Source organism: Hyla sarda, chromosome 5 (assembly GCF_029499605.1).
Source record: "Hyla sarda isolate aHylSar1 chromosome 5, aHylSar1.hap1, whole genome shotgun sequence".
NCBI lineage: Eukaryota > Metazoa > Chordata > Amphibia > Anura > Hylidae > Hyla > Hyla sarda.
Genome location: NC_079193.1, coordinates 130,172,843 through 130,200,367, shown reverse-complemented (window position 1 = coordinate 130,200,367; position 27,525 = coordinate 130,172,843). Strand labels below are relative to the sequence as shown.

Below are 27,525 nucleotides of genomic sequence, written 5' to 3'. Positions count from 1 at the left end.
GAGTCTGAGTCGGACGAAATTTTGGGTACCTGGAGTCGGAGTCGGCAAACAATGCACCGACTCCGACTCCTACAAAATTTAGATTGGAATAAAAAAAAAAAAAAAAAACAAGTTTAAATGTCCTAACTGACAAAAAGTTATAATTAATGACTTCTCTACTGTAAGAATAAAGATCAATGCATGCAGTGCCTCACATAACCGCAAAACGAACACGTTAAGTGACCGTGAAGAAGCATGCTTTTCATGTGCTTTACTATATGGCACAAATGCACAATTAGGAGCGGCAATACTTATACTTTCCATAGTGTTGTGTTCTGCTGCTACAGGGAACCCATGGGTAACCTAGCCTCTCACTGATAAGGGATTAAGTAAATATGTTTTTTACAGGACTAGAGACACTTGTGTAAGTGAAGGGAATGGAGGGTCAATAGTTCAAGACCGAAGCTGTAAACCATTGGAAAAACTGCTGCCATTCAGCTAAGGCTATAAAAACTAGCTTAAAGGGGTACTCCACCCCTAGACATCTTATCCCCTATCCAAAGGATAGGGGATAAGATGTCAGATTGCCGGGGTCCCGCTGCTCGGGACCCCCAGGATCGCTGCTGCGGCACCGCGTAGAGCTGGGTGGTATGACCAAAAATGTGTATCAAGGTATTTTTGTAACTTATGGCGGTTCCACGGTATGTAACGGTATTTCTCCCCCCCCCTCTCCCCCTCCCTCAAATCATGTGTCCTGCGAGCGCTGTTCTGCTCCCCCCGCCAACAAATCATGTTACCCGCCTGCGCTGTTCTGCTCCCACCCAATTAATTATCAGCCCAGCCAGCGGGGTACTACTCACATATGTCAAGCACTGCCCTCCTCCTCTTTGTTGTGGGCCGACACCAGTGCTGGAACTCTATACTGTACGCCAGTGGTCTCCAACCTGCGGACCTCCAGATGTTGCAAAACTACAACTCCCAGCATGCCCGGACAGCCAACGCTGTCCGGGCATGCTGGGAGTTGTAGTTTTGCAACAGCTGGAGGTCCGCAGGTTTGAGACCACTGCTGTACGCTGTATTCCTATGCCCGGGCTGCAAAAGATAAAGAAAATAAACTTAACTTACCTACGTTGGCCCTGGAACGTCAGACAGCCGTCAGCCTATCAACGGCCGGAGCGATGTCCCGCCCCTGCCAGTGATAGGCTGAGCCCACTGTCATGTAAGATGCCAGCTTCTTAAGCTGGTAAGTTAAAAGTTTATTTTCTTTATCTTTTGCAGCCCGGGCATAGGAATACAGTGTACAGCAGTGGTCTCAAACCTGCGGACCTCCAGCTGTTGTGAAACTACAACTCCCAGAATGCTCGGACAGCGTTGGCTGTCCGGGCATGCTGGGAGTTGTAGTTTTGCAACATCTGGAGGTACGCAGGTTGGAGACCACTGGCGTACAGTATAAAGTTCCAGCGCCGGTGTCGGCCCGCAACAAAGAGGAGGACGGCAGTGCTTGACCTATGTGAGTAGTACCCCGCTGGGCTGATAATTAATTGGGGGGGGGAGCAGAACAGCGCAGGCGGGTAACATGATTTGTTGGTGGGGGCGGGGGGAGCAGAACAGCGCTCGCGGGACACATGATTTGGGGGAGGGGTGGGAGAAATACCGTTATATACTGTGGAACCGCCATAAGTTACAAAAATACTGTGATACACATTTTTGGTCATACCACCCAGCTCTACACGTATGATTAGTTCCCCGATGTGGGGACAGCGCAGTGCTGGGATGATAATTCATTCCCAAGGGGGAAGAGCCAAACCAGTATTGCGGTATGGGCTAAAATTCATATTGTGCAGCCCAAAAATGTCGGTATTCGGTATGAACCGGTATACCGCCCAGCCCTAGCACCAGCGCTATCATTACTGCCATAGACTTGCATTAAGGGGGTGGGCCGTGATGTCACGAGGGGCAGAGCCATGACGTCACGCTGCTCCGTGCCATGTATCGGCCGTCATTACGCACAGAGCGAACCCAATCTGTGTAGTAATGAAAGCGCAGTGCCACAGCGCCGATCCCGGGGGACCCCGGCGATCTGACATCTTATCCCTATCATTTGAATAGGGGAGAAGATGTCTAAGGGCGGAGTACCCCTTTAAACTTTAAAGATGACTATAGGATTCTACTAGGGAAATCATGTTTTATAATAAATGCCCCTTCCTGGATCCACCCACTGCCCTATCTTCAGCAGCAGATCAGCACACAAACTGTTCAATACAGTAGACTGTTGGCTTCCCAGCCAGTAGTCCTGAGGTAATGACATGTATGTTACCTTTCTTTCCTTCAAAGGAATGTATAAAATACATTCGCATATTAATACAGAGGAGTCGGGGAGTCGGAGTTGGAAGTACAAAGAACTCCGGAGTCGGAACATTTATCTACCGACTCCACAGCCCTGATACTAACTGCACATTTCCCATTCACTCCTTCATTAACTGTCAATCTACATTCATAAATGTACAATATTTGCTGTAAAACTTGCAAAATGATGTATGTGGGAAGTACTATACGTCCTTTGAAAAAGCATATTCAAGAACACATCCGAGCCACAACTAATCAGCACCATATTAACATTTCTGATGTCTCTAGACATTTTCGTGATGTTTATCATGGCAATGTGTCTGATTTGAGTTTTTGCGGCATCGAATGGGTGCGAAGACCGTTAAGAGGTGGGGATCATGTAAGACTTTTTCGTAACAGAGAAGTTTTCTGGATTCATAACTTACACACCACTCAACCTCACAGTCTAAACCTTAGAAGTGACCTTATATTCCACTACTGATCCATTTGTTTCATTCCCTCACAATAACAATTATGTAATCAAACTGTATATATTTTTCCAGTACTGTTCCATGTTCACATGGTGCGGTTTGTTTGTGGATTTTCCGATTTTTTCCAAGAACGCTTTTTAAGAAAGTTTTATGCAAATATTCTTTTGTTTTAATTTATGAGTTATAGGTGTTTAAATGTTTTCATTAAAATGCACCTAAGCTTTATGCTATAGTGGTCAGTTTTAAAATGTTTTTGCATTTGTGAGGGTAAGTTTTGTTGGGGAATGGAGGGGGTTAATACCTTTTGGACTGTGTCCTAACTCCCCCCATCCCTTTTCCAAACTCCCATATATACCTGACTATTACTTGATTCTAGCGTGCTTAGATGAAGGGTGTTACCCGAAACGCGTCTACTCTTTCTGTGAGTTGTTTATTGGCTGTTCTCTGCTTTTTATGTGGTTTTATGGGATCCAAATAAAGTTTTCATCATTACCACTGGCTACTTTTGCTGTTTGTTGCTGTTTCCCTGGAGTTTACAGCCCTGTTGGGGATCCTGAGAGCTGACCACCCTTGCTATAACATTGTTTACTTGTCTTTCCCAGTTCTAAAATCCTTTCTAAAGTGCACCAAACTGACACAGAAAATTCATGAAAATTTTTTATCTTTATTAGAATCATTACCAATAAAATAGACATATTAAAATATATGCAGCAGTCAGAAGAAAAAAGACTCTAGACAGAGATAGCAGCATGTCCAAGATCGTACATAGGAAAACATACAGATGGTGAAATATGGTACTCTGTACGAGGTGGGCTAAAGAGACCACAATACATATGTATAAGTATACACTTATAAAACCATCTGTAAACCCAGTACACTAATGTAAACACAAAGGACATATATATATATATATATATATATATATATATATATATATATATATATATATATATATATAGTAGTATAGCATAGAAAATGTAATTTGCCTGAAGTCAAGGCCAGTATATAGAGGGAAACAAGGATACAACCATGCAAGGGAGCTTATGGCCTCTTTCAAACTACGGAATCTCCGCTCGCTGAATTCCGCGAGCAGAGATTCCACCTGGCGGCCGCCGCTGAAGGTACTTCGGCACTAGGGCCACAGGGCACTGAGCCGTCACCATTGAAGGCTATGCAGTGCTCGTGAAATCCGCGCAAAGAATGAACATGTTCTTTCTTTGCGCAGAACAATTTCAGCGGGGGAATTGTCCGCCGCGGAAATTACGCAGTGTGAACGGGTCTCGGAGACCCATTCACACTAATGTTATGTTCACACCGCGGAATTTCGCGAGAATTCCGTAGTGTGCACATACCCTATGGCTACCTCCATAACGGCTGGAGCATCAGTTGTCCCTACATCAAATAGAAATAATGCAAAACTGTCCATGCATACAGCAATCTGGCATCCATCTATACTTACAAGTAGTCAGGAGCCTACACCTATGTCGTTTCGCTCACTCGCTTCCTTAGAGAGTGTCTTATGGAAGGTGGACGGAAGTATATATACATGGTATAGACCAGTGGTACTCAACTGGCGGACCGCGGTCCACATCCGGACCAAGGCCGCCAGGCACCCGGCCGGTTCTCCGAACCAGCCGGAGAAGGCATCCGCTGTCCCGCCATTGATATGTATCGGTGTCTGTAAGACACCGATACAAATGAATAGCTGAGCGCCACCGGAGCGAGGGAACACTCTGCTCCCTGCCGGCCAGCGCTTCCCCTATTATGCAGGTGGCTCGATTGGCGCTGTCTCCATCATCTGCTCTGGCCAGGCCTAACTAGAAGAGGCCAGAGCAGCACAGGACCTGGAACAGAAAAGCAGTGTTAAGACAGGTAAGTATGCGTGCCCGGGCCATAAATGCTGCAGGGGACTTGGGGGGGATAAATGCTGCAGGGGACTTGGGGGGGATAAATGCTGCAGGGGTGGTGGGGTGGGGGGTGATAAATGCTGCAGGGGTCTTGGGGGGGATAAATGCTGCAGGGGTCTTGGGGGGGATAAATGCTGCAGGGGTCTTGGGGGGAGAAAATGCTGCAGGGTTCTTGGGGTGGAGGGGGATAAATGCTGCAGGGGTCTTGGGGGGGGATAAATGCTGCAGGGTCTTGGGGTGAGGGGATAAATGCTGCAGGGGTCTTGGGGGGAGGGGATAAATGCTGCAGGGGTATTGGGGTGGGGGGATAAATGCTGCAGGGTCTTGGGGTGAGATAAATGCTGCAGGGGTCTTGGGGGGATAAATGCTGAAGGCGTCTTGGGGGGATAAATGCTGAAGGCGTCTTGGGGGGATAAATGCTGAAGGCGTCTTGGGGGGATAAATGCTGAAGGCGTCTTGGGGGGATAAATGCTGAAGGCGTCTTGGGGGGATAAATGCTGCAGGGGTCTTTGGGGGGATAAATGCTGCAGCGGTCTTTGGGGGGATAAATGCTGCAGGGGTCTTGGGGTGGGGGATAAATGCTGCAGGGGTCTTGGGGGGAGATACATGCTGCAGGGGTGTTGGGGTGGGGGATAAATGCTGCAGGGGTCTTGGGGGGATAAATGCTGCAGGGGTCTTGGGATGGGGGAGATGAATGCTGCAGGGGTCTTGGGGTGGGGGGGAGATGAATGCTGCAGGGGCGGGGGTGGGAGATGAATGCTGCAGGGGTTATTGGGTGGGGGGTGTAGATGAATGCTGCAGGGGTCTTTGTGTGGAGGGGGAAGATGAATGATGCAGGGGAAGATGAATGATGCAGGGGTCTGGTCTTGGGGGGGGATGAATGATGCAGGGGTCTTGGGGTGGGGAGATAAATGCTGCAGGGGTCTTGGGGTGGGGAGATAAATGCTGCAGGGGTCTTGGGATGGGGGGCATAAATGCTGCAGGGGTCTTGGGGTGGGGGGGAGATATGCTGCAGGGGTCTTGGGGGTAAGGGAGGGATAAATGCTGCAGGGGTCTTGGGGTGAGGAGGGGATAAATGCTGCAGGGGTCTTGGGGTGGGGGGGATAAATGCTGCAGGGGTCTTGGGGTGAGGGGGATAAATGCTGCAGGGTTCTTGGTGGGAGATAAATGCTGCAGGAGTCTTGGGGGGAGATAAATGCTGCAGGGGTCTTGGGGTGGGGGGGATAAATGCTGCAGGGGTCTTGGGGTGGGGGGATAAATGCTGCAGGGGTCTTGGGGTGGGGGGATAAATGCTGCAGCGGTCTTGTTGGGAGATAAATCCTGCAGGGGTCTTGGTGGAGATAGATGCTGCAGGGGTCTTGGGGTGGGGTGGGTTAAATGCTGCAGGGGTCGTTGGGTGGAGGGGATAAATGCTGCAGCGGTCTTGGTGGGAAATAAATGCTGCAGGGGTCTTGGGGTGGGGGGATAAATGCTGCAGGGGTCTTGTGGGGAGATGAATGCTGCAGGGGTCTTGGGGTGGAGGGGGAAGATGAATGATGAAGGGAAGATGAATGATGCAGGGGTCTGGTCTTGGGGTGGATGAATGATGCAAGGGTATTGGGGGGGGAGATGAAAGATGCAGGGTAGGCAGTGTTAAGGCAGAAGGGGGCAGAGGGGTCTGGGGGGACAGAAAGTGTAAAGATAAATAATGCAGGGGTCTTGGGAGGCAGAGGAGTCTGCAGGAGAACTAAGGGGGCCCATTCAAATTGAGGACATTAATGGTTTTCTGCTGCTCTGGGCATACTGTAAAATCGCCACAGTGGAATTCCCCCAACAGAATAGACCTACACCCAAAGAACAAACATGTTTGTTCTTTTTGTGGACGTCCATTCTGCATGTGGAATTCCACCACACTGCATTGTCATCTATAGAGATGGCGCACATCCGTGCAGTCCAAACGCCAATGGCTTTTGTGGCACCTGCAGCAAGCAGCCATTTCGCCAACTAAATATTCACAGTGTGGAGAAGCCACTAGGGGTCTGCAGGAGGAGGGGAAAATGGGTCTGGGGGAGTATAGGGGTGGGATTCTGACAAACAGAGGAAACGGTGTCTGGCAGTATTATTTTAGGGGTTATGATGTCTGGCAGGGTTATAATGATTATTGTCTTTATACAGAGGATGAGGATCTGCTAACAAGGTAACTAATGATGTGCAGACGTCAGACTCTGCAGAGAAGATGGAGCTGAAAGAAGACAAAGACCAGATGAAGAAGCAAAGTAAAGACAACAGAGAAGACGTCTCCTGTGAGTCATTATACAATTGTGTATTCTCCTGACTGTCCCATCAGAGCTGGAGTCACCTGTAATTTCTGCAGTAATGATGGGTGACACTAACCCAATCTGTGGCTGTCCAACTTTTTCAACTACAACTCCCATAATGCCTGAAGCTTTGACTGATGCAACCCCCACCATAAAAAAAAAAAAAAAAAAAAGGGCTGCATAGTCTAATATCCCCGGGCCTATTTTTGCTCCCAGTCTAGCCCTGGAAATAAGTGTATTACAGGTATTTCCCAACCTTTAACTCTACAGTTGTTTCACAACCATAATGGGAGCCATCATGCTCTTCTGTCTGCATGATGGGAGTTGTAGTTTTGCAACAGCTGGATAGTTCACATGGGGGGGCAGGCATGGTGTCATTGTTTATATGGGGGAGAGGCATGGCACAGTTCATATGGGGGGCAGGCTTAAATGGCAGTATTATACTCAGAAACAGAGTGTATGGAGGTATTATATCAGGCACTATGTTTGACAGCATTATATTTAGGTGCATAGCATGTAGTAGTATTATATTCAGCGGCGCAGTGTGTCAGTTTTATACCAGGGGCACAGTGTGTGGTAGTTGGAGAACAATTATGACTTAATAAATAATTCACAGCGTAGAGACAGCACCGGCACAGCTGCGGCAACACCCTATTGTTCTATGAGCTCTCACGCGACCAAATGCTGGGAAAGCAGAGAGTGATGAGGTAATGCCGTCCGCGACAGACCGGGTGCTCAATCCTCTAAAAGTATACAAAGTAGAATCCAGGAAGAGCAAAGAAATAAGGAGGCACTCACGGTTTTGTCGGGGTGACAGCAGGCTTCTTTATTTCAGGTGCGGCGTGCGATCATCGGCGTGGGACGCCAGACCAGTGCAGACAGGTAGTGACAAATGTTTCACGCCCCTTCTGGGCGTTTCTTCAGACTCACCTTCCTCCTGCTTCACGCACAGGTTAATAGTCCACCCAGCGTGACGTCAGGGGGAAGGGTTATTGTCTTGATGTGAAATAAAACCACAAATTTTAAAAACAAGACAACTGTATGCAAAAATCAAACATGAGAAGCAACGTAATGATGTTTATAAGAATACACTAAGATCAAGGCGGTCATTCAAGCCCAAGTTACCTTGAGCATTGAGTTCGAGGATAAGTCTCGCCTCTCGCTGCAACAGGGTTTTTAGCCGGTCCATGCCTTCCTTTTGATTAACCCTTTCTATACCTAAGAAGGTAAGGCAGGAGGCATCACTGGAATGGCAGGTTACAATATGTTCAATCAACCTAGGGCTACCATGTCCTGTTTTTATGGAATGCACATGTTCCCTAAATCTAATATTAAGGGCTCTTTTAGTGCACCCTATATAAAACCTCTTGCAGGGGCAGAGTATTGCATAAATGACAAAATTAGTCCGACAGCAAATTACATCCTTGAACCTAATATTTTTACCTCCAATATTTATCGTTTTCTCTGGATTGATGAAACTACACCAGTTACAAGAATTACAGCGATAGTTTCCTGGGGATAAAGTTCTGTTCAACCAGTTCTTGTCTTGTTTTTTTATCTCAAATTTACTTTGAACTAATTCGTTTTTAAGATTCCTGGTTTTACGGAACGCTATCAAGGGTTTATTTTTAGTAATATCCCTTAAAATAGTGTCGTTCTGCACCAAGAACCAGTTATCACAAATGATTTTCTTGCTGGGAAAGCAGAGAGTGATGAGGTAATGCCGTCCGTGACAGACCGGGTGCTCAATCCTCTAAAAGTATACAAAGTAGAATCCAGGAAGAGCAAAGAAATAAGGAGGCACTCACGGTTTTGTCGGGGTGACAGCAGGCTTCTTTATTTCAGGTGCGGCGTGCGATCATCGGCGTGGGACGCCAGACCAGTGCAGACAGGTAGTGACAAATTTTTCACGCCCCTTCTGGGCGTTTCTTCAGACTCACCTTCCTCCTGCTTCACGCACAGGTAAATAGTCCACCCAGCGTGACGTCAGGGGGAAGGACATTAAAAAAGATAAGTTTATTCGTGATAAAACAGACTACGATACCGACAAGATCTTTACCTTTGCCAAAAATGGGAGAAAACAAAGAAATCCCAGAAATCGACGTAAAAATAAAAATCAATATACCAGAAAAAATAATAATAAAAAAAGTGACTATTGGACTACGGATTCAGAGTCAAGTGGCACTGAGGAGTCAACCAGTAATGATAAGAGTGAAGAAAACGTCCTCGCAAAAGATCAACTGGCTAATATCCCATCTGCATCGACATCAAGGTACTCTTTAGGAGAAAAACAAGGAGGGGACATCAAAGATGGGCGAAACAAAAGTACAAGTCAGAAGCGGAAGAATGTGTCATGGAAACAATAAGTGACTGTCAGGACACTCTAGCCATCATTAATCTGACTGACGTAGTAATAGATGGACATACTGAAAGTTTACTTAAAAAAGGTCTTAATTATTGTCTTACTGAACAGTTCGATAATATACAGTTTGAAATCGATCTTTTCAAAACTGTAAGAAAAATGAATCTAAAAAAGTTTTTTTGTTCTAATAAAATTCCTAATGAGCAACCCAGATTAGAGGGTGAGGTCCCTGTCAGTATAGGTCCCTTGGGATTCAGTGTCTTCCAGGATGCCCCAGAAGCGGAGCTGGAAGGCTTGGAATCCCTTATAGACCTACTGAATGAAAATGATTCTAGCCCCTCAGAGTTCGATATGTCACAAACCATTTTTCAGGTCCAGGAATTCACTGGAGGTAATAGATCTACTTTCTGCCCCCCGCTGGCACCTGGGAGCAGTTTAGATCTTTTTCAAAAAAGAGTTCTAGAAAGTATAAAAGCACTTAAATACCCTGTACATGGTGATAATATCAGCAGGGAAGAATCATTAGCTTTAGAACAACTGAAAAAAAGAGATGACATAATAATCAAAAAATCAGATAAGGGAGGAAATATAGTTCTTATGAAAAAAAGTTATTACATACAGGAAGCTAATAGACAGCTTAATGATAAGAGATTCTATCAAAAACTTTCTTCTAACCCTTTGAGTAAAACTACTAGTAAATTACAGTCCCTACTACGTATCTACATAGAAAAGGGGGTTCTATCTAAAAAAATGGCAGAAAAATTACTCCCTAAATCTCCGAGGGTTGCCCAGTGGTACTTCCTTCCTAAAGTACATAAAACTTTAGAGTCCCCACCTGGACGACCTATTGTCTCCGGTGTGGGGACCCTAACCGAACCCATCTCAAAATTTGTGGACTGGTTACTCCATCCACTTCTATCTGAAATTCCATCCCTAGTCAAGGATACAAAGGAGTTTTTGTTAACCTTAGAAGGACTTTCATGGCCAGCAGACTGCATCCTTACGTCTGTGGACATAGAAAGCCTCTATACAAGTATACCTCAAGATTTAGCAGTAGAGGTTGTACGAGATTTATTATCATCGTCTGACAAGAGTGAGGCATGCATCGACTTCATCTGTGAATCCCTTGAATTTATTTTATCAAACAACTCCTTTAAATTCGGTGAACAATGGTTCACACAGACGGGAGGCGTAGCTATGGGGACGCCAGTGGCGTGCACACTGGCTAACCTGTTTGTAGCTATGTTTGAGAAAAAATAAATATTTTCCGGTAAAAATAAACATTTGAAGTCGATAGCATGCTATAGACGTTTCGTGGATGACGTGTTCATTGTATGGACAGACACGGAGTCCGCTTTTGCGGACTTCGTGTCTGAACTGAACGCATCCAATGAAATGAATTTGAAATTTACTAGCAAAGTAGGTGGCAGAGAATTAGAATTCTTGGACGTATTGATCAACTTAGAGAACAATAGCCTAAAAACGAAGGGCTATCGCAAGCCCACTGCCTGCAACTCGTTGCTGCATTATGGGTCCTACCACCCCATACACGTAAAAAAAGCTGTCCCATATGGACAGTTTTTGCGTTTAAAAAGAGTTAATAGCAGCGACGAAGATTTTTTGTTGCAGGCAATGGACTTGAAAAAACGCCTATTAATTAGAGGTTATCCAGAACCTATCTTAAACCAGGCTCTAGAAAGAGCTTCTAAACAAAAAAGAAGCGACCTTCTGAAAGGACAAAAGTTTTACAACAAGAAACACAGTGATCACAGAAAGGAGAAATCTCCTCCCTTTACTTTTTCTTTTCAATTCAGCCCGATGGCTGAAAGAATTAAGAAAATCATTTGTGATAACTGGTTCTTGGTGCAGAACGACACTATTTTAAGGGATATTACTAAAAATAAACCCTTGATAGCGTTCCGTAAAACCAGGAATCTTAAAAACGAATTAGTTCAAAGTAAATTTGAGATAAAAAAACAAGACAAGAACTGGTTGAACAGAACTTTATCCCCAGGAAACTATCGCTGTAATTCTTGTAACTGGTGTAGTTTCATCAATCCAGAGAAAACGATAAATATTGGAGGTAAAAATATTAGGTTCAAGGATGTAATTTGCTGTCGGACTAATTTTGTCATTTATGCAATACTCTGCCCCTGCAAGAGGTTTTATATAGGGTGCACTAAAAGAGCCCTTAATATTAGATTTAGGGAACATGTGCATTCCATAAAAACAGGACATGGTAGCCCTAGGTTGATTGAACATATTGTAACCTGCCATTCCAGTGATGCCTCCTGCCTTACCTTCTTAGGTATAGAAAGGGTTAATCAAAAGGAAGGCATGGACCGGCTAAAAACCCTGTTGCAGCGAGAGGCGAGACTTATCCTCGAACTCAATGCTCAAGGTAACTTGGGCTTGAATGACCGCCTTGATCTTAGTGTATTCTTATAAACATCATTACGTTGCTTCTCATGTTTGATTTTTGCATACAGTTGTCTTGTTTTTAAAATTTGTGGTTTTATTTCACATCAAGACAATAACCCTTCCCCCTGACGTCACGCTGGGTGGACTATTTACCTGTGCGTGAAGCAGGAGGAAGGTGAGTCTGAAGAAACGCCCAGAAGGGGCGTGAAACATTTGTCACTACCTGTCTGCACTGGTCTGGCGTCCCACGCCGATGATCGCACGCCGCACCTGAAATAAAGAAGCCTGCTGTCACCCCGACAAAACCGTGAGTGCCTCCTTATTTCTTTGCTCTTCCTGGATTCGACTTAATAAATAATGTTTTACAACAGGCAGCACCTTTAGCTTGGACCTTCACCGGATGGCAGACCTGGATAAGCGGACCCCTAATAAAAGTAGTTGAGTACCCCTGGAATAGACCAATCAGATAACATAAAATATTAACAGAATACCTGGATCAGCTGTGCGCGTTGTTCGCGTAGCTTGTAATGATCTGCGCCATCTTGTTTTCCACTGTGCATGCGCACGGCTGGAACGCATACGTGTTGACTAAATCAAGATGGCAGCGGGCGCTTGCACAGACAACACAAGAAGCCTTACTGGCAACATAGTCAACTGCGCACGCGCAGGAAATATAATTCGCTGCGCATGTGCAGAATAGTACAGCCCGTAATAGACGGGCACATTCATATAGACATACACATCACGTATGGGGCAAAAGGAGGAGTAGGAGGCGCCTCACATTAAACAACAGACATGGACCACATAGAACAGTGAGACAATAACGTACAGGGTGCTCGTGCCCAAACAAAATAAAGTGATACATGCAGTGATGATGTGAACAAAACTTATTTTATACCCCTTGATCACAAAATGAAAATATAGTAACAAAAATATGAATGTTATATATCAAGAATGTATAAATAAATAGATATGAATGAAAAAGTGTCATTTATAAGTGTATCTATACATATGTGTATAGAAGTGAACATAAGTGGAAAATATATATATCATGTGATTAAACAATGTATTATGTGACATTAGAATAAGGTATCAAATAGTGTTAATGAGTGCATAAAGTGAAGCGCCAAATTCAGGATCCACAGCCATTCCAGTGTAAAAGAAAGAAGAAAAAAAAAGAGAAAGAAAGAAAAAGAAAAAAGAAAGGAGAAAAGGAAAAAAGAAAGAAAGGAAAAAAGAAAGACAAAAAGGAAAGATAAAAATAAAAAAAATAGAAAAAAAGGGGGGAGAAGGGTGAGAAGAGGGAAGGGGAGAAAGGGGGGGGAACGGACACAGACAAGAGAAAAAAGAAGAAATTTAAGAAAATAGAAAAAAGAACAAAGAAAAAAAGAAGGAAGGAAGAAAAGAAAAAAAGAGAAAAGAATATAAAGAAAAAGTGTGTAGAGAAAAAAGAAAGAAGAAAAAGGGGGAAAAGAAAGAGAAAAAGAGAAAATGAAGGAGAGAAAAAGAAAGAAGAAAAGAAAAAGGAGAAAGAGAGAATAATATAAAACCAATTAGTCAATAAAATCCAAAATTAAAATAAAACCAACCATAGACGGCGGTGCCGTGCGCACGCGCAGTGGAACGCAAGATGGTGCAGATCATTACAAGCTACACGAACAACGCGCGCAGCTGATCCAGGTATTCTGTATATATACTTCCGTCTACCCTACATAACACACTCCCTGAGGAAGCGAGTGAGCGAAACGAAGTAGGGGTAGGCTCCTGACTACTTGTAAGTATAGATAGATGCCAGATTGCTGTATGCATGGACAGTTTTGCATTATTTCTATTTGATCTAGGGATAACTGATGCTCCAGCCGTTATGGAGGTAGCCATAGGGTATGTGCACACTACGGAATTCTCGCGGAATTCCGCGGTGTGAACATAACATTAGTGTGAATGGGTCTCCGAGACCCGTTCACATTGCGGAATTTCCGCGGCGGACAATTCCGCCGCTGAAATTGTTCTGCGCAAAGAAAGAACATGTTCATTCTTTGCGCGGATTTCGCGAGCACTGCATAGCCTTCAATGGTGACGGCTCAGTGCCCTGCGGCCCTAGTGCCGAAGTACCTTCAGCGGCGGCCGCCAGGTGGAATCTCCGCTCGCGGAATTCAGCGAGCGGAGATTCTGTAGTGTGAAAGAGGCCATAAGCTCCTCAGACTTGCATGGTTGTATCCTTGTTTCCCTCTATATACTGGCCTTGACTTCAGGCAAATTACATTTTCTATGCTATACTACTATATATATATTATATATATATATATATATATATATATATATATATATATATATATGTCCTTTGTGTTTACATTAGTTTACTGGGTTTACAGATGGTTTTATAAGTGTATACTTATACATATGTATTGTGGTCTCTTTAGCCCACCTCGTCCATCTCTGTCTAGAGTCTTTTTTCTTCTGACTGCTGCATATATTTTAATATGTCTATTTTATTGGTAATGATTCTAATAAAGATAAAAAAAAATTCATGAATTTTCTGTGTCAGTTTGGTGCACTTTAGAAAGGATTTTAGAACTGGGAAAGACAAGTAAACAATGTTATAGCAAGGGTGGTCAGCTCTCAGGATCCCCAGATTGCTGTATGCATGGACAGTTTTGCATTATTTCTATTTGATATAGGGACAACTGATGCTCCAGCCTTTAAGGAGGTAGCCTTGAGCTAATCAGAGTTGCATTTTTGTATCCTCGTTTCCCTCTATATACTGCCCTTGACATCAGGCAAATGACATTTTCTATGCTATACTACTATATATAAGTCCATTGTGTTTACATCAGTGTACTGGGTTTACAGATTGTTTTTTAAGTGTATACTTATACATATGTATTGTGGTCTCTTTAGCCCACCTCGTACCATATTTCACCATCTGTATGCTTTCCTATGTACGATCTTGGACATGCTGCTATATCTGTCTAGAGTCTTTTTTCTTCTGACTGCTGCTGATATTTTAATATGTCTATTTTATTGGTAATGATTCTAATGAAGATTGGTAAAGTTTGGTGCACTTCAGATAGGTTTCTTAATATACCACAGCGCCAAACAGTGGATAGTACTCTGTTTGATTTTTGGCCTTTGATATTGGTTTATACCAGTTCTAAAAACACCAAAAATCCATTTGTTTAGTGTGTCTGTGGGTTCCTTTCTTTGTCAGATGAACACGATGCTTTCTGTCTGAGAAGTTGCTCAGTACTAGTATTCCCAGAATGCAATGCTTTCTCTCAGCTCTCTATTAATGCCCTATTACCCTGCTCATTCCTCTCCCCTACAACATTCCTGCCAGTTCTCTGCCCAAAGCCGCTATTGAACATTACTCTCCACAGTAGGCCAACAGGTATAAACACACCTCACTACACTATGTCTCAATAAAGATATGTATATATGTATATAACAGAGAGATGGTGCCATGCCTTCTGAGACAGCAGGGGATGGTGCGTTGTCAAAGGAGAAGGGGGGGGGGGCAGTTAGCTAGAAACATCACACTGACAGTGAGAGAACTACAAAACTTTCTATTAGGGGTAAATTACCGAATACATGCTAAAAACAATACAATTTGTGATATTACTATTAGTAAGTTACATGTCTTAGGGGGAAATTGTTTTTAAATAAAACTTTTTTTCTGATATTGGAATACTTCCCCTTCTAGATGGATTTTGGCTTAAAAAACAAAATGAAAAAAATGCCACAAAAGCTGTGTGTGAAAGCATATGTGGCTAGTAAAGACAGACAAAAAGAACATAAATCTGCAAACAATATATCAAATAAAACCTGAAAACAATATCTGGCTATACACAGATAAATTAACGGCATTGATTTTTCATGGTTTAATATTTTAGCCTATTTATTTTAAAATAGATTTCATAAAGCTAATTTTGCCGACACATGGCAACAAATCTCCTCATGCAATTACCTTACTACTGGGGTGACATGTGATCTCCACTCGAGCTCAGTTCTGCCTCCGTCACCGCATCACACAGGTCCTTCAGCCACCCTTTTTTCCTATCCTGCCCCCAACATATTACTGGTAACATGATCGTGAAATCATCACAGGTCCTATGCCTCCTGCATCTAGAAGGCCAAATGGCGGGAAGAGGCGGAGGGAGGGGGTAGGCACAATTCTAGGGTCAATCCTGCAGGACTTGAGCCCTATATAATCATATGGTTGTGCCTAGGCAGAGGAGCATACTCAACCAGGCTGTATCATGAAACTGAGTATTGGAAGGAGAGATGAGCGGTTGCTGTCGGACCTGTTTGGAGACAGTGTGCAGTACCATTCTTGCGGTGGGCGGAGAAGCGCCCACATCAAAAGGGCGCTCTAGTCGGCTGCCTATTTTGCCTATAGGAGGGCCGACTAATACTTCTTTCACCAATGTACTTACATCCATTTATGAAATGTATGGTAAGGTTTACTGTTTAAGTTTTATCACTAAAAAAGGCCACTGTAACTTAGAGCATCCGTAAAATGGTGAAAAGAACCACAGTATCTTTCCAGGCCATAATAAGAACTTTACGGGTGTAAAACAACAGAAAACGAATCACCAGGCACTATGGGAGCCCGACTCCAACCCATTAATGAGATCTAAGAGACAAACCTCGGGGGACAAGAAAAATGGGAACTCCAAATACTCCGCTAGAAAACTCACCTTCTCTCTCCAAAATGGCACCACACACACAACCCCTCATTGCATGCAACAGGGTACCCACCTCAGACTGGTATCGGAAACAGACATCAGAGGGAGAAACACCAATCAGTTTTAACTGAACTGGGGTATAGTACAAAAGGAGAATAAAATTAAACTGTATCAACAAGTCCCTCACACTAACTACCGTAGAATAATAAGTCCTAACCACATCTTTCCACTGTTCTTCAGACAAAGAAGGGATATCAACCACCCCCTTCTCATACACTAGGCCAAAGGGACTAGGGCCCACCGATCTAAGGAGGCCATATGCCTGGGTAAGTGGCTTGGTAAGGTCAGTGGTGCCCAGAAGCAACTCAACATCAGAGAAAGGGGTTACCTCCAAGAAGTCAAATTGTGCCTGTACCGCATGTCTCAGCTGCAGATACAGAAAGAACGCACTGCCAGAGACATCAAAGCGGTCCTACATATAAGAGAAGGAGGGGAACAAATAAAATTCTCCAAACAATTGAACGGCAAACCTGAGCTATAAAACCCGGCAGCCTCCAACCCCTGACGGTGAGTGAAATTCACATTCTCCCACAGGAGTGCTCGAGGAGAAACAACCGACCAGACACCATCGACCAAACCACCGCCACTGTATGAATAGGACGCGGAAGGGCATAGGAGACAGCAGGCCTATAAAGAGTGTTAGTAAGAGATTCATACGAACCCGTCAACGCACCTGTCAATGCTGTAGCTACATTAGAGCAGTCCAAATCGATCCACCAGGCGGCATACACCAGCTGAGAAGCAAGAAAATAATTGTGCATATTCGGAGCCACCAGTCCCCCCTGCTGTTTTTGCACCTGGAGGAGAGAATGACTCACCCTAGGAGAATTACCCTGCCAATAGAAGCATCTCAGAGTGCATTAAGCCTTAAGAAAACCCACTTAAGAATAGTAGGGGAGAGATGAAAGAGATACAGGAATTTAGGGAGATAGATCATGTTAAAGATATTAACCCTACCAGAAAGAGATAGAGAGAAAGAAGACCAGGAGAGGAGTTTATATTCCATCAAGGAAAGAAGAGGCTCGATATTAAGAGAAAAGTAGTCAGTTAACAGAGCAGAGACCTGCAGCCCAAGATAGCAAAACTCATCCACAACTTGCAACGATACCGGAATAACAGGCGGGAGAACCACCCCCCTATTGAGAAGCATAAGGGAGGATTTGGCCCAATTAACCTGCAGGCCCGAAAAAAAAGAGCAAAAGTGGTCAAGGAGGTCAAACAAAGTGCTAAGGGAGGTTTCAACATCAGCAAGATAGATCAGAGTATCATCCGCATGCAAGGATACCTTATCAACCAAAGAGGCTAATACCATGAATGCCAGGGCAAACAGGAGAGGAGATAGCAGTCAACCCTGACGAGTACCCCTACCCAATGAAAAAGGGGCCGACACCTCAAGATTCGTGTGAATCCTAGCCCGAGAAGCATCATAGAGAAGACGAACCCAGGAGTGAAACATAGGCCCAAAGCGGTGAACCCTTAACAGGGACCACAGATATTGCTATTTCACAAAGTCGAACGCCTTATAAATGTACAGATTGGCGAAAAAATCTGGAGAGACATCCCCCTCCACCACAGCAATATTGAGCTGAAGCAGACGGACATTAACGTCCGTCGCACTGCCCGGCATAAAGCCAGACTGGTCAGAATGAACAAGAAAGGAGACAACCCCTTTGAGTCTATTAGCCAGAATCTTGGCCATGATTTTAATATCCTCATTAAGTAAGGAAACAGGCCTATAAGAATCAGGTCTAGTGGGGTCCTTGTCAGGTTTAAGGAGAACCACAATCAGCACCTCCCTCATAAAGTCGGGCAGGGTTCCTGTTTCAGTGGCTGCCTGATCTAATTTAAGCAGAAGGTGAATCAACTTCTTCTCTTTCATCCTATACCAGTCCCCAACCATACCATCCAAGCCAGGTGTCTTACCAGGAGACAAGTCCTTAATAGCCTGAGCAACCTCCTCAGCAGAAAAAGGAGCATCAAGAGCAGAGTGCTGAGACAGAGTAAGAGATGGAAGAGAAAGACCCCTCAGGAAAGGAAGAAGACCCTCAGGAGCTGAAAGTGAGCGGGAAGCATATAGGTCACTATAAAAGTCCTGTAACACTCCATTAAAGGGGTTCTCCGCCCCTAGACATCTTATCCCCTATCCAAAGGATAGGGGATAAGATGTCAGATCGCCTGGTTCCCGCTGCTGGGGACCCCGGGGATCGCTGCTGCAGCACCCCACTATCATTACTGTGCAGAGCAAGATCACTCTGCACGTAATGACGGGCAATATAGGGGCCGGAGCATCGTTACGTTACGGCTCCACCCTTCTTGACGTCACGGCCCGCCCCCGTCAATACAAGTCTATGGGAGGGGGCATGGCGGTCGTCACGCGCCCTGCCATAGACTTGCATTAAGGGGACAGGACGTGATGTCATGAGGGGCGGAGCCATGACGTCACGCTGCTCCGGCCCCTGTATCGCCCGTCATTACGCACAGAGCGAACTCGCTCTGCACAGTAATGATGGTGGGGTGCCACAGAGGCGATCCCCGGGGTCCCCAGCAGCGGAACCGCGGCGATCTACCATCTTATCCCCTATCCTTTGGATAGGGGATAAGATGCCAGGGGCGGAGTACCCCTTTAATAGTTACAGGGTCAGACATTAGAACCCCATCCACACCCCTAATACAGGGAATTGAGGCTTCCGGCCGCCTTTCTCTCGCTCAGTAAGCAAGCAATTTTCCCATTCTTCCAAAATTCAAAGAGAGCAGCCTCCCTGTCTACCAGCTTCTTTTGAACCCTATCCTGTTGCAGCACTAACAAAGCCCTCTGTGCCTTCACCCAAGTTCGCTCCCCATCAGGCGAGGGGTCACGGACCACCAGTGCCTCTAAGGGAAATCTCAGTCTGCAGCGACCTCTCCCTAGCTTGAAAGATTGCCCTCTGCCCTGTCCCCCTTGCGAAAAAGCCCCCCCCCCATACTGTAGCCTTGTAGGCATCCCACTGAATCAATGCATCAGGGTGAGTAGCATTATGAAGCCAATAGTCTTAGTGGGCAGCCGTAACAACAGCCTGAGATTGGAGGCAACCAGGGTGCATTCTCCAGACTTTAGAGGAAGAAGAGGGACCAAGAGAAAGAGTAACAATGGCAGAGTGGTCTGAGATCCCCCTACTAGTATACAGGATCTCTATTACCACTGGCAGGAGGTCCGCCGGAGGCAAAGGCCAGATCAATTCTCGAAAAAGACTTGCAAACTGAGGAGTAGAAGGAGAAGACTGGGTAATTTGGATATTCCCATCTCCCCACATCCGTGAGACTTAACGACATGAGGCAAGGACAGAAGAACCCAAATCAGCGGCACCGGCGCGATCAACCTGGAGATCAGGAACAGCATTAAAATAATCTATGAGGAGAACAGGATCAGAGGGGAAAGTTAGCAGTTTAGTAGTTATAACATCCAGGACTTCAGCATGAAATGGGGGAGGGACATAGACAGACACCAGCGTAAACCTGAAAGACCTAAGGACACAATGAAGAACCACAAACGTCCCAAAAAGATCACACACCATCTGGGAGACTTCTAAGGGAAGGGACTTAGAAAGACTTAGGGCCATGGCAACCCTCAGTTCTGGCCACACTGGGATGTCGAAGGGATCGTGTGAAGAAGATGGAGGTCGGTACCTGCAGGAGAAGATGCCTGGAGACCCCGATCGTTGCTGGAGACTGCTGGATCGTGAGTCAGGTAGGGAAACTACTGTGGGGGAGGGGGGAATTGAAAGTGAAAGTAAAGTGATCTTTACTGTGGCAACCACTAGGAAGGCCAAACTGCAACTCCCAGCATGCCCAGACAGCCAAAGGCTGTCTGGGCATGCTGGGATTTGTAGTTTTGCAACATCTGGAGGGTCACAGTTTGGAGACCACTGTTACAGTGGTGCCCTAACGGTAGCCCTCCAGATGTTGCCAAACTACAACTCTCAGCATGCCTAGACTGCCCAGGCATGCTGGGAGTTGTAGTTCTGTAATATCTGTCCCTTCAGATTTAGCAATTTTCATGAAATTTTTGAATATTGCTGCTTTACTTTGAAGCACTCTAATTTTTTCAAAAAGTAAAAATATGTTCATTTTATGATGCCAACATAAAGTGGACATATTGTATTTGTGAATAAAAATAAAATTTATTGGGGAAATCCATTTTCCTTACAAGCAGAGAGCTTCAAAGTTAGAAAAATGCAAAATTTTCTAGATTTTCATGAAACTTTGGGATTTTTCACCAAAAAAGGATGCAAGTAATGCCGAAAATTTACCACCAAAATAAAGAAGAATATGTCACGAAATTTTTTTCTCAGAATCAGAATGATAACTAAAAGCATCCCAGAGTTATTAATGTTTAAAGTGACAGTGGTTAGATGTTCAAAAAACGCTCTGGTCCTAAGGTGTAAAATGGCCTGGTCCTTAAGGGGTTGAGGCCACGGATGTTCCAACTTACAATTCTAAGGGACCCCATCATGGCCCAAGAGGAAAATAACGGCAGGTGACAACAGCAATAAGAAGAGCAGCAGAGTAGGGAGGGGCCCAGACCATACAACCAACAGCCACATAAACAAACAGGACACACACAAAAACAACAGATAATACATTCCCAACAAAACCCTGTCTAACACTTAAGGAACTGTGTGTAGACCTAGACCCTAAACACTAACAAGTTATAGAGTTAGCCTAGAACTAGCTAAGAGTAACAATTACATAACCCATCCCCCGCCCACCCAACCATAGAACTAGAGGGAACAACCAACTCATCTAAGGCAAATACCCCCTGAAGAGAGCCCTAGGGAAACAGGAACCTAAGGAATGCCTTAAACAAGGAATACCTAACTCCCTGGACTATCTATACAATAGGGAAGAACCATAAGTCCACAATCATAGGAGTTCAATCCGGAGAGCGAGCAGGAGGTACAGCATCCGCCCACTGCAAGGCTTCAGATGGTGAGGTAAAGAACTTCGTTGTAGCTTTATCCAACACTCGCAGACGTGCCGGAAACAGCATAGCATACTTGTATCCCTTGGAGTGAAGACGATGCCGAACCTTGGTGAACTGCGTCCTCTGCTTACGGAGCTCAATGGAAAAGTCCGGGTAGAAGGCCACTGTGCTACCACCGAAGAGAATTTCCCCCTTAAGGCGCACAGCTCTCAGGATAGCATCTCTGTCCTTGAAGTGCAGCATCTTGGCCAGAAAAGGCCTAGGTGGCCCCCCTGGAGGAAGAGGTCGAGCAGGAACCCTGTGCACCCGCTCCACAGAGAAGTAAGGAGTGAACGTATCGGCAGGAAGGATTTCTTATAGCCAGGATTCCAAGAAGGCAGCCGCATCAGATCCTTCCGCCTTCTCGGGAAGACCCACCAGCCGGACATTATTCCTGCGCAGACGATTTTCCGGGTCATCATTTTTGTCCCCCACACCCTTCATCTAACGCCGCAGGGTAGCAACCTGCTTGGGGATAGGTCTCAGGGTATCCTCACCCGTAGAGACTCTACGTTCCACTTCAGTAGTACGTTCCCGCATCTTTTGAGTTTCATGTCGAAGGATAACAAAGACTTGTTTTAACTCATCCACCTTGGAGACCATCATGGTTTGGCACATAGTGATAGCCGCCAGCACCTCCACAAATTTCAGGTCAATATCTGCAGCATTATACTGTGACCAGGCAGGAGAGGTAACCTGGAGGTGCACAGCTGATATCACAAGTCCCAACAAGGCGTGCTGCAGTGAAATCAGAGGTAGCAGGCACAACAGGTCCCAGCAAGACTCACTGTGTAGATCCCAGACGTAGCAGGCCATGCAGTACAGGAACCACAAATCCCAGCAAGTTTTGGAGCGTAGATCTCAGAAGTAGCAGGTGCTGCAGAGGAGGACACGAGGCCAACGGAGCAGAGCACAGAGACTGCAAGTAGTCTACAATACTGGATACAATGTCCCCTCCTGCCAGGATAGTGTAAGCACCGTAGCAGAGTCCCCTCCAGCAGCCAGAAACCCAGCTAGACCCCAGCAAGGCACCTGAGGAGGGAGAAGCAGGGAGGACTTATTCAGCGCAGCGTGCCTCACTCATCAAGGAGATAGAGGAGGCCCTCCGACGAAGGCAGCAATGGTGTCCTGCAACCAGACCCAAGGGCCCTTAAAGAAGCCTCCAGCAGCCGGCCCGCGTGTCTCCGGCAGCTCCTCTGCACACAGGGGCACCTTCGAAGCTCCCCTCAACCCACAAAGAGCATAAGCAAGTCCCAGCACAACAGTCCTCAGCGTCGCCGGCCACAGCAGACCACCAACAGCACGCACGGAGGATCGGAGCACACCGCCAGGGACCTGACACCCTCAGGAGGTCAATAGGACCGGTTTTGTTGAGTAGCAGCCCCTCAGGATAGCGTTAGCAGGATAATAGAAGCTGAGGGTGCGGGAACTCCGGTCCGTGCATCTTCTCATCACGATATGCTCTCTTTGTGTTAAGGTTTCTCAACTGGCTGTTCTTGGTTTTCCTCAGATTATGCCCTCACTGCACTGATTACTGCTGGATCTTTATATGATATTATGTCGTTTTAATTCTGCTTACTTGTACATGTTCTCAGTGCCTTTTTTACTTGTGTACTCCGCTTTATACCATTTTGCTCTGTGAGGCGATTTGGCTGATGTTTGTTTAATCTTCAATAAAACGTATTTAAAAAAAAAAATGACATATGGAGCAACCTCTAACTGTGAAAGGTTGTTGAGATAGTTTTCTTTCAAATATACAAACATATCCTACTAATTAACATATGGCATAACCGTTTTAGTTTGCAAAATTATACCATTTATGACTTTTGTAAACTAAAGAACCTGAAGAACTTCCTATCAAATCTTGGGTTAAGTATCACAATTTTTCAAGCCATTACAAGTGATTTAAGGTATCAAAAATTGCCAAAAGTCACATGACTTGTGGTCACATGACTTGTGGTCACTGTGCCCTGCATGCAGATGTGGTATCATCCATGTGTGGCTGCCATGATGTGTGGCTCTTACCTTAAAGTGGCACAATCAGAGATCGTTAACTATTTTATTGTTTACAGCTGGTCACATTCATTTACACTTGCCAGTAATCATTAGAGTTTAATAGCAACTAGCTGATTGCATGGTGTTGCCTGGTTTTTCCTACCTAACCCTTGTGGGGGAGGTAAAGCAACATAGGAGGAAGCTTTTGTCCTCATATCCCAACCACAAATCCCCCTCTCATATACTGACCCCAAATCCCTTCCTCATATTCCTACCTCATATCCTGTCCTCAGTTGGGGCTGAGTTGTGATGAAGATATTGTAAGCCCAAAATAGAAGGGGGAGTGGCTTTGTTGGAGTAGGCATGATTTGCAAGCCAGACCAATACACAAAAAGGGTAGAAGGTAAAAAGGTGTCGGCTTAAAGGGTGGGTATGTCTTTGCAAGATGGGGAATGGCATGTGAGGAGGGTGTGGCTTTCCAGCCGGACTGACGCATTCACCAGGAGATGCAGAGCCGAGCTTGTGGGGAAAGGTACAAGAAGTCCAATATACTTGCATGGGTCTTGAAACGAAAAACCTAATTCTTCACATAAAGGGGTAGGTTAGGGTTTTTTTAACTATCCTATACTTTTATTTGACATATAAGTAATGTAGTTACCAAGTATTATCGAAATAGGTAGGGAAGTTATGCAGTAACATATTTCCCATAGACTTGTATGGGGCTTTAAACAAAAACATTGACCATCATAAATGGGGGTGGGTAAGGGTTAATTTACCTATCCTATGTTTGTAGTTGACATATTAGTAACATGTGTGCCATGTTTCATGTTAATATCTTTAGCCGTTTGGAAGTGATGCTGGAACATAAACACACACACACACATATATACACATGATTTATCAAAATGTGTGAGAGAAAAAATTGAGGGATTTTTCTCACAACAACCAATCACAGCTCAGCTTTCACTTTAACAGAGCTCGTTAGCTGAGCTGTGATTGGTTGCTGTGGGAAAATCACTATTTTTTCACACACAATTTGATAAATCTGGGTCATTGAGTGAGTGTTAATATCTATCTATCTATCTATCTATATCCAGTTATTATAAAAACCTGTCCTGGTCATGTGATGACACACAGACAGGACAAAGATAACTGTACTGTAAGTGCTCATTCACACTACAAAGAATCTATTTGGAATTTCCACAAGGAATTCCATAGCAGAATTTCCGATGAGGAATTAGATTACGCCGGAATAATTAATATGTTCGTTCTGAGCAGAAAAACCCATCATAAATGAGACCTTGAATTACGACATTTTTAACAATGCAGTTCCACTGAAGACATTTTTCAGAATTCCCTTATTGTGAACATACTTGTGTGATCATCACATGACCAGGAGAGAATATTTTTCCACTGGAAGTAAACAGTGATGGTTTCTATTAAATGACAGGAGAAATCAGAAGGAAGTGATACAAAGAGTAACCTTTGATTACATATTAGCTTTATTTGCTGTTCAGATGAACGCATGCATAATGAAAACTCTTCAGTGGTTGTAAGATTTTGGGTATACGTGCCCTACCAGTAGAACTGGATGTTTTAGGGTGTGCTGACATATTCTGGATCACCCCTATGAATGTAATGCAGCACGTTTGTTAGTCTATATTAACGATATCAAATTTAGAGCTAACTTAGTAGTAGAGTCTTTAAATGCACTAGATTCATTATGTAAATTGAGCACAAAATACCCCATTCTATGAATGCTAGCTGCACGGATCCATGTTTTACAGAATCCACAACATGGCAAAAGAGGAAGAACAGGCTAAAGCAAAAGTAGCCAACACAATGAGGGAACTTTACTAAAACTATATAAAATTTAGAGCTAACTTAGTAGTAGTCTCTTTAAATGCACCAAATTCATCATAGTGGCTAATGCTGCAAGTTGTCGTACTTCATGGAAGAATAGTGTGGCACAATTATGGTACACTACGGCATGCAGCCATAGACAACTTATTCCCCATCTGCAGTATAGGGGATAAGTGTCTGATCGCAGGGGGATTCGACCGGTGGGACCCCCGCAGTCTCTCATACGGGGATCCGGAACTGACGCGGCTAATGCTTGTGTCATCGACCTCACTAAGAGGTCAACAGACACGCCCCCTCCATTCAGCTCTATGGTTAAGGCTGCAGTACTCCTTTAACTAAATTTATGTCATCTTTACATTTTTTTTTTAGCAAACGTGTAGCATAACAACAACTACAGTACATTTAACCACCACTGTTTAATATAAAACTATTACAATATAATATACTTATAATAGGTAATTTTACATTACTGATACCAATAAGAGACAGATAATAGATAGATAGACAGACAGACAGACAGAGATATAGACAAACGGACAATACACAGGCAACATTAATGTTAGTGAACAGTACAATGACCTGTTTTTCATTTTCATCTTCCAGCCGTAGTCTGTCCTCTATGCAGTTTCTGGCCTGAAGGAATGCCTTTCTCTGGGCCCTTTCTGTCAAAATCCGCACGAAGACCCCAGACAAATTTACACTGACAAAAAGAATAGTATTGGCCACAAGCTGAAAAAAAATGAGGAGTTATTATTAGCCTTGTGAATTAGAAGACTTAATGCTTTGTGAAATATATTTACATGTTAACACCATTTTAGTAGTCAAGTACTTATGTTCAAATAATTATTTTCAAAGAAAACATGGTGAGAGAATGTCTATGAATCTATATAAAAATAAAGAATATGATCTAACAGGCTTGATCACAAGGTAAGGATGCCAAAAACTATGCCAGTTCAAGTCAAGAAATTTGTCGCAATAAATATAATATTTATGATCTATTCAGATCACTCCTAAGTATAAAATGAGAATGAAGTTGACAACTTGCAAAAAGATCTTTCCAGTGAAAAGCACAGTGAACAGCATACACTGGAAAAAGAAAGCGAAAAGGGTTGAATTGTTCTTTGTTTATTCCTCTTCATTGAAGTTAATGGGTAGCAAAATCAGCTGCGTATTATGCTACCCAACAAATAGGATAGGAAAATACGCAGCAGCAAAATACACAGCTAAATATGGCACGTGTGAGCCTCTCATTAACCCCTTAAGGACTCAGGGTTTTTCAGTTATTGCACTTTCGTTTTTTCCTCCTTACCTTTTAAAAATCATAACCCTTTCAATTTTCCACCTAAAAATCCATATTATGGCTTATTTTTTGTGCCGCCAATTCTACTTTGCAGTGACATTAGTCATTTTACCAAAAAATGCACGGCGAAACGGGAAAATAATTGTGCAACAAAATCAAAGAAAAAATGCCATTTTGTAACTTTTGGGGGCTTCCGTTTCTACGCAGTGCATATTTCGGTAAAAATTACACCTTATTATTCTGTAGGTCCATACGGTTAAAATGATACCCTACTTAAATAGGTTTAATTTTGTCGCACTTCTGGAAAAAATCATAACTACATGCAGGAAAATTTATACGTTTAAAAATGTCATCTTCTGACCCCTATAACTTTTTTATTTTTCCACGTACAGGGCGGTATGAGGACTAATTTTTGCGCTGTGATCTGAAGTTTTTATTGGTATGATTTTTGTTTTGATCGGACTTTTTGATCACTTTTTATTCATTTTTTAATGGTATAAAAAGTGACCAAAAATGCGCTTTTTTTGACTTTGGAATTTTTTTGCGCGTACGCCATTGACCATGCGATTTAATTAATGATATATTTTTATAGTTCGGACATTTACGCACGCGGCGATACCACATATGTTTATTTTTTATTTTTTTTACACTGTTTTATTTTTTTTTAATGGGAAAAGGGGGGCGATTCAAACTTTTCTTAGGGAAGGGGTTAAATGACCTTTATTAACACTTTTTTTTTACTTTTTTTTTTGCAGTGTTATAGGTCCCATAGGGACCTATAACACTGCACACACTGATCTTTTGCACAGATCACTGGTGTGTATTAACACGCCTGTGATCA

At 44.0% G+C, this 27,525-nt stretch overlaps 1 protein-coding gene across 10 annotated transcripts in view; it reads right to left on the bottom strand.

The window, feature by feature from the left end:
• The window catches only part of ADCY1 (adenylate cyclase 1), a 605,827-nt gene that overhangs the window by 435,751 nt on the left and 142,551 nt on the right, over positions 1–27,525 (bottom strand). For all 10 annotated transcript variants that reach the window (XR_008843996.1, XR_008843995.1, XR_008843997.1 and 7 more), the window contains one exon: positions 25,964–26,113. Coding sequence is in view for 7 of the 10 variants with exons in the window: in XM_056520271.1 (XP_056376246.1) it covers positions 25,964–26,113 (150 nt within the window). In the remaining 3 variants the exon portion in view is untranslated. The remainder of the gene's footprint in view (positions 1–25,963; positions 26,114–27,525) is intronic.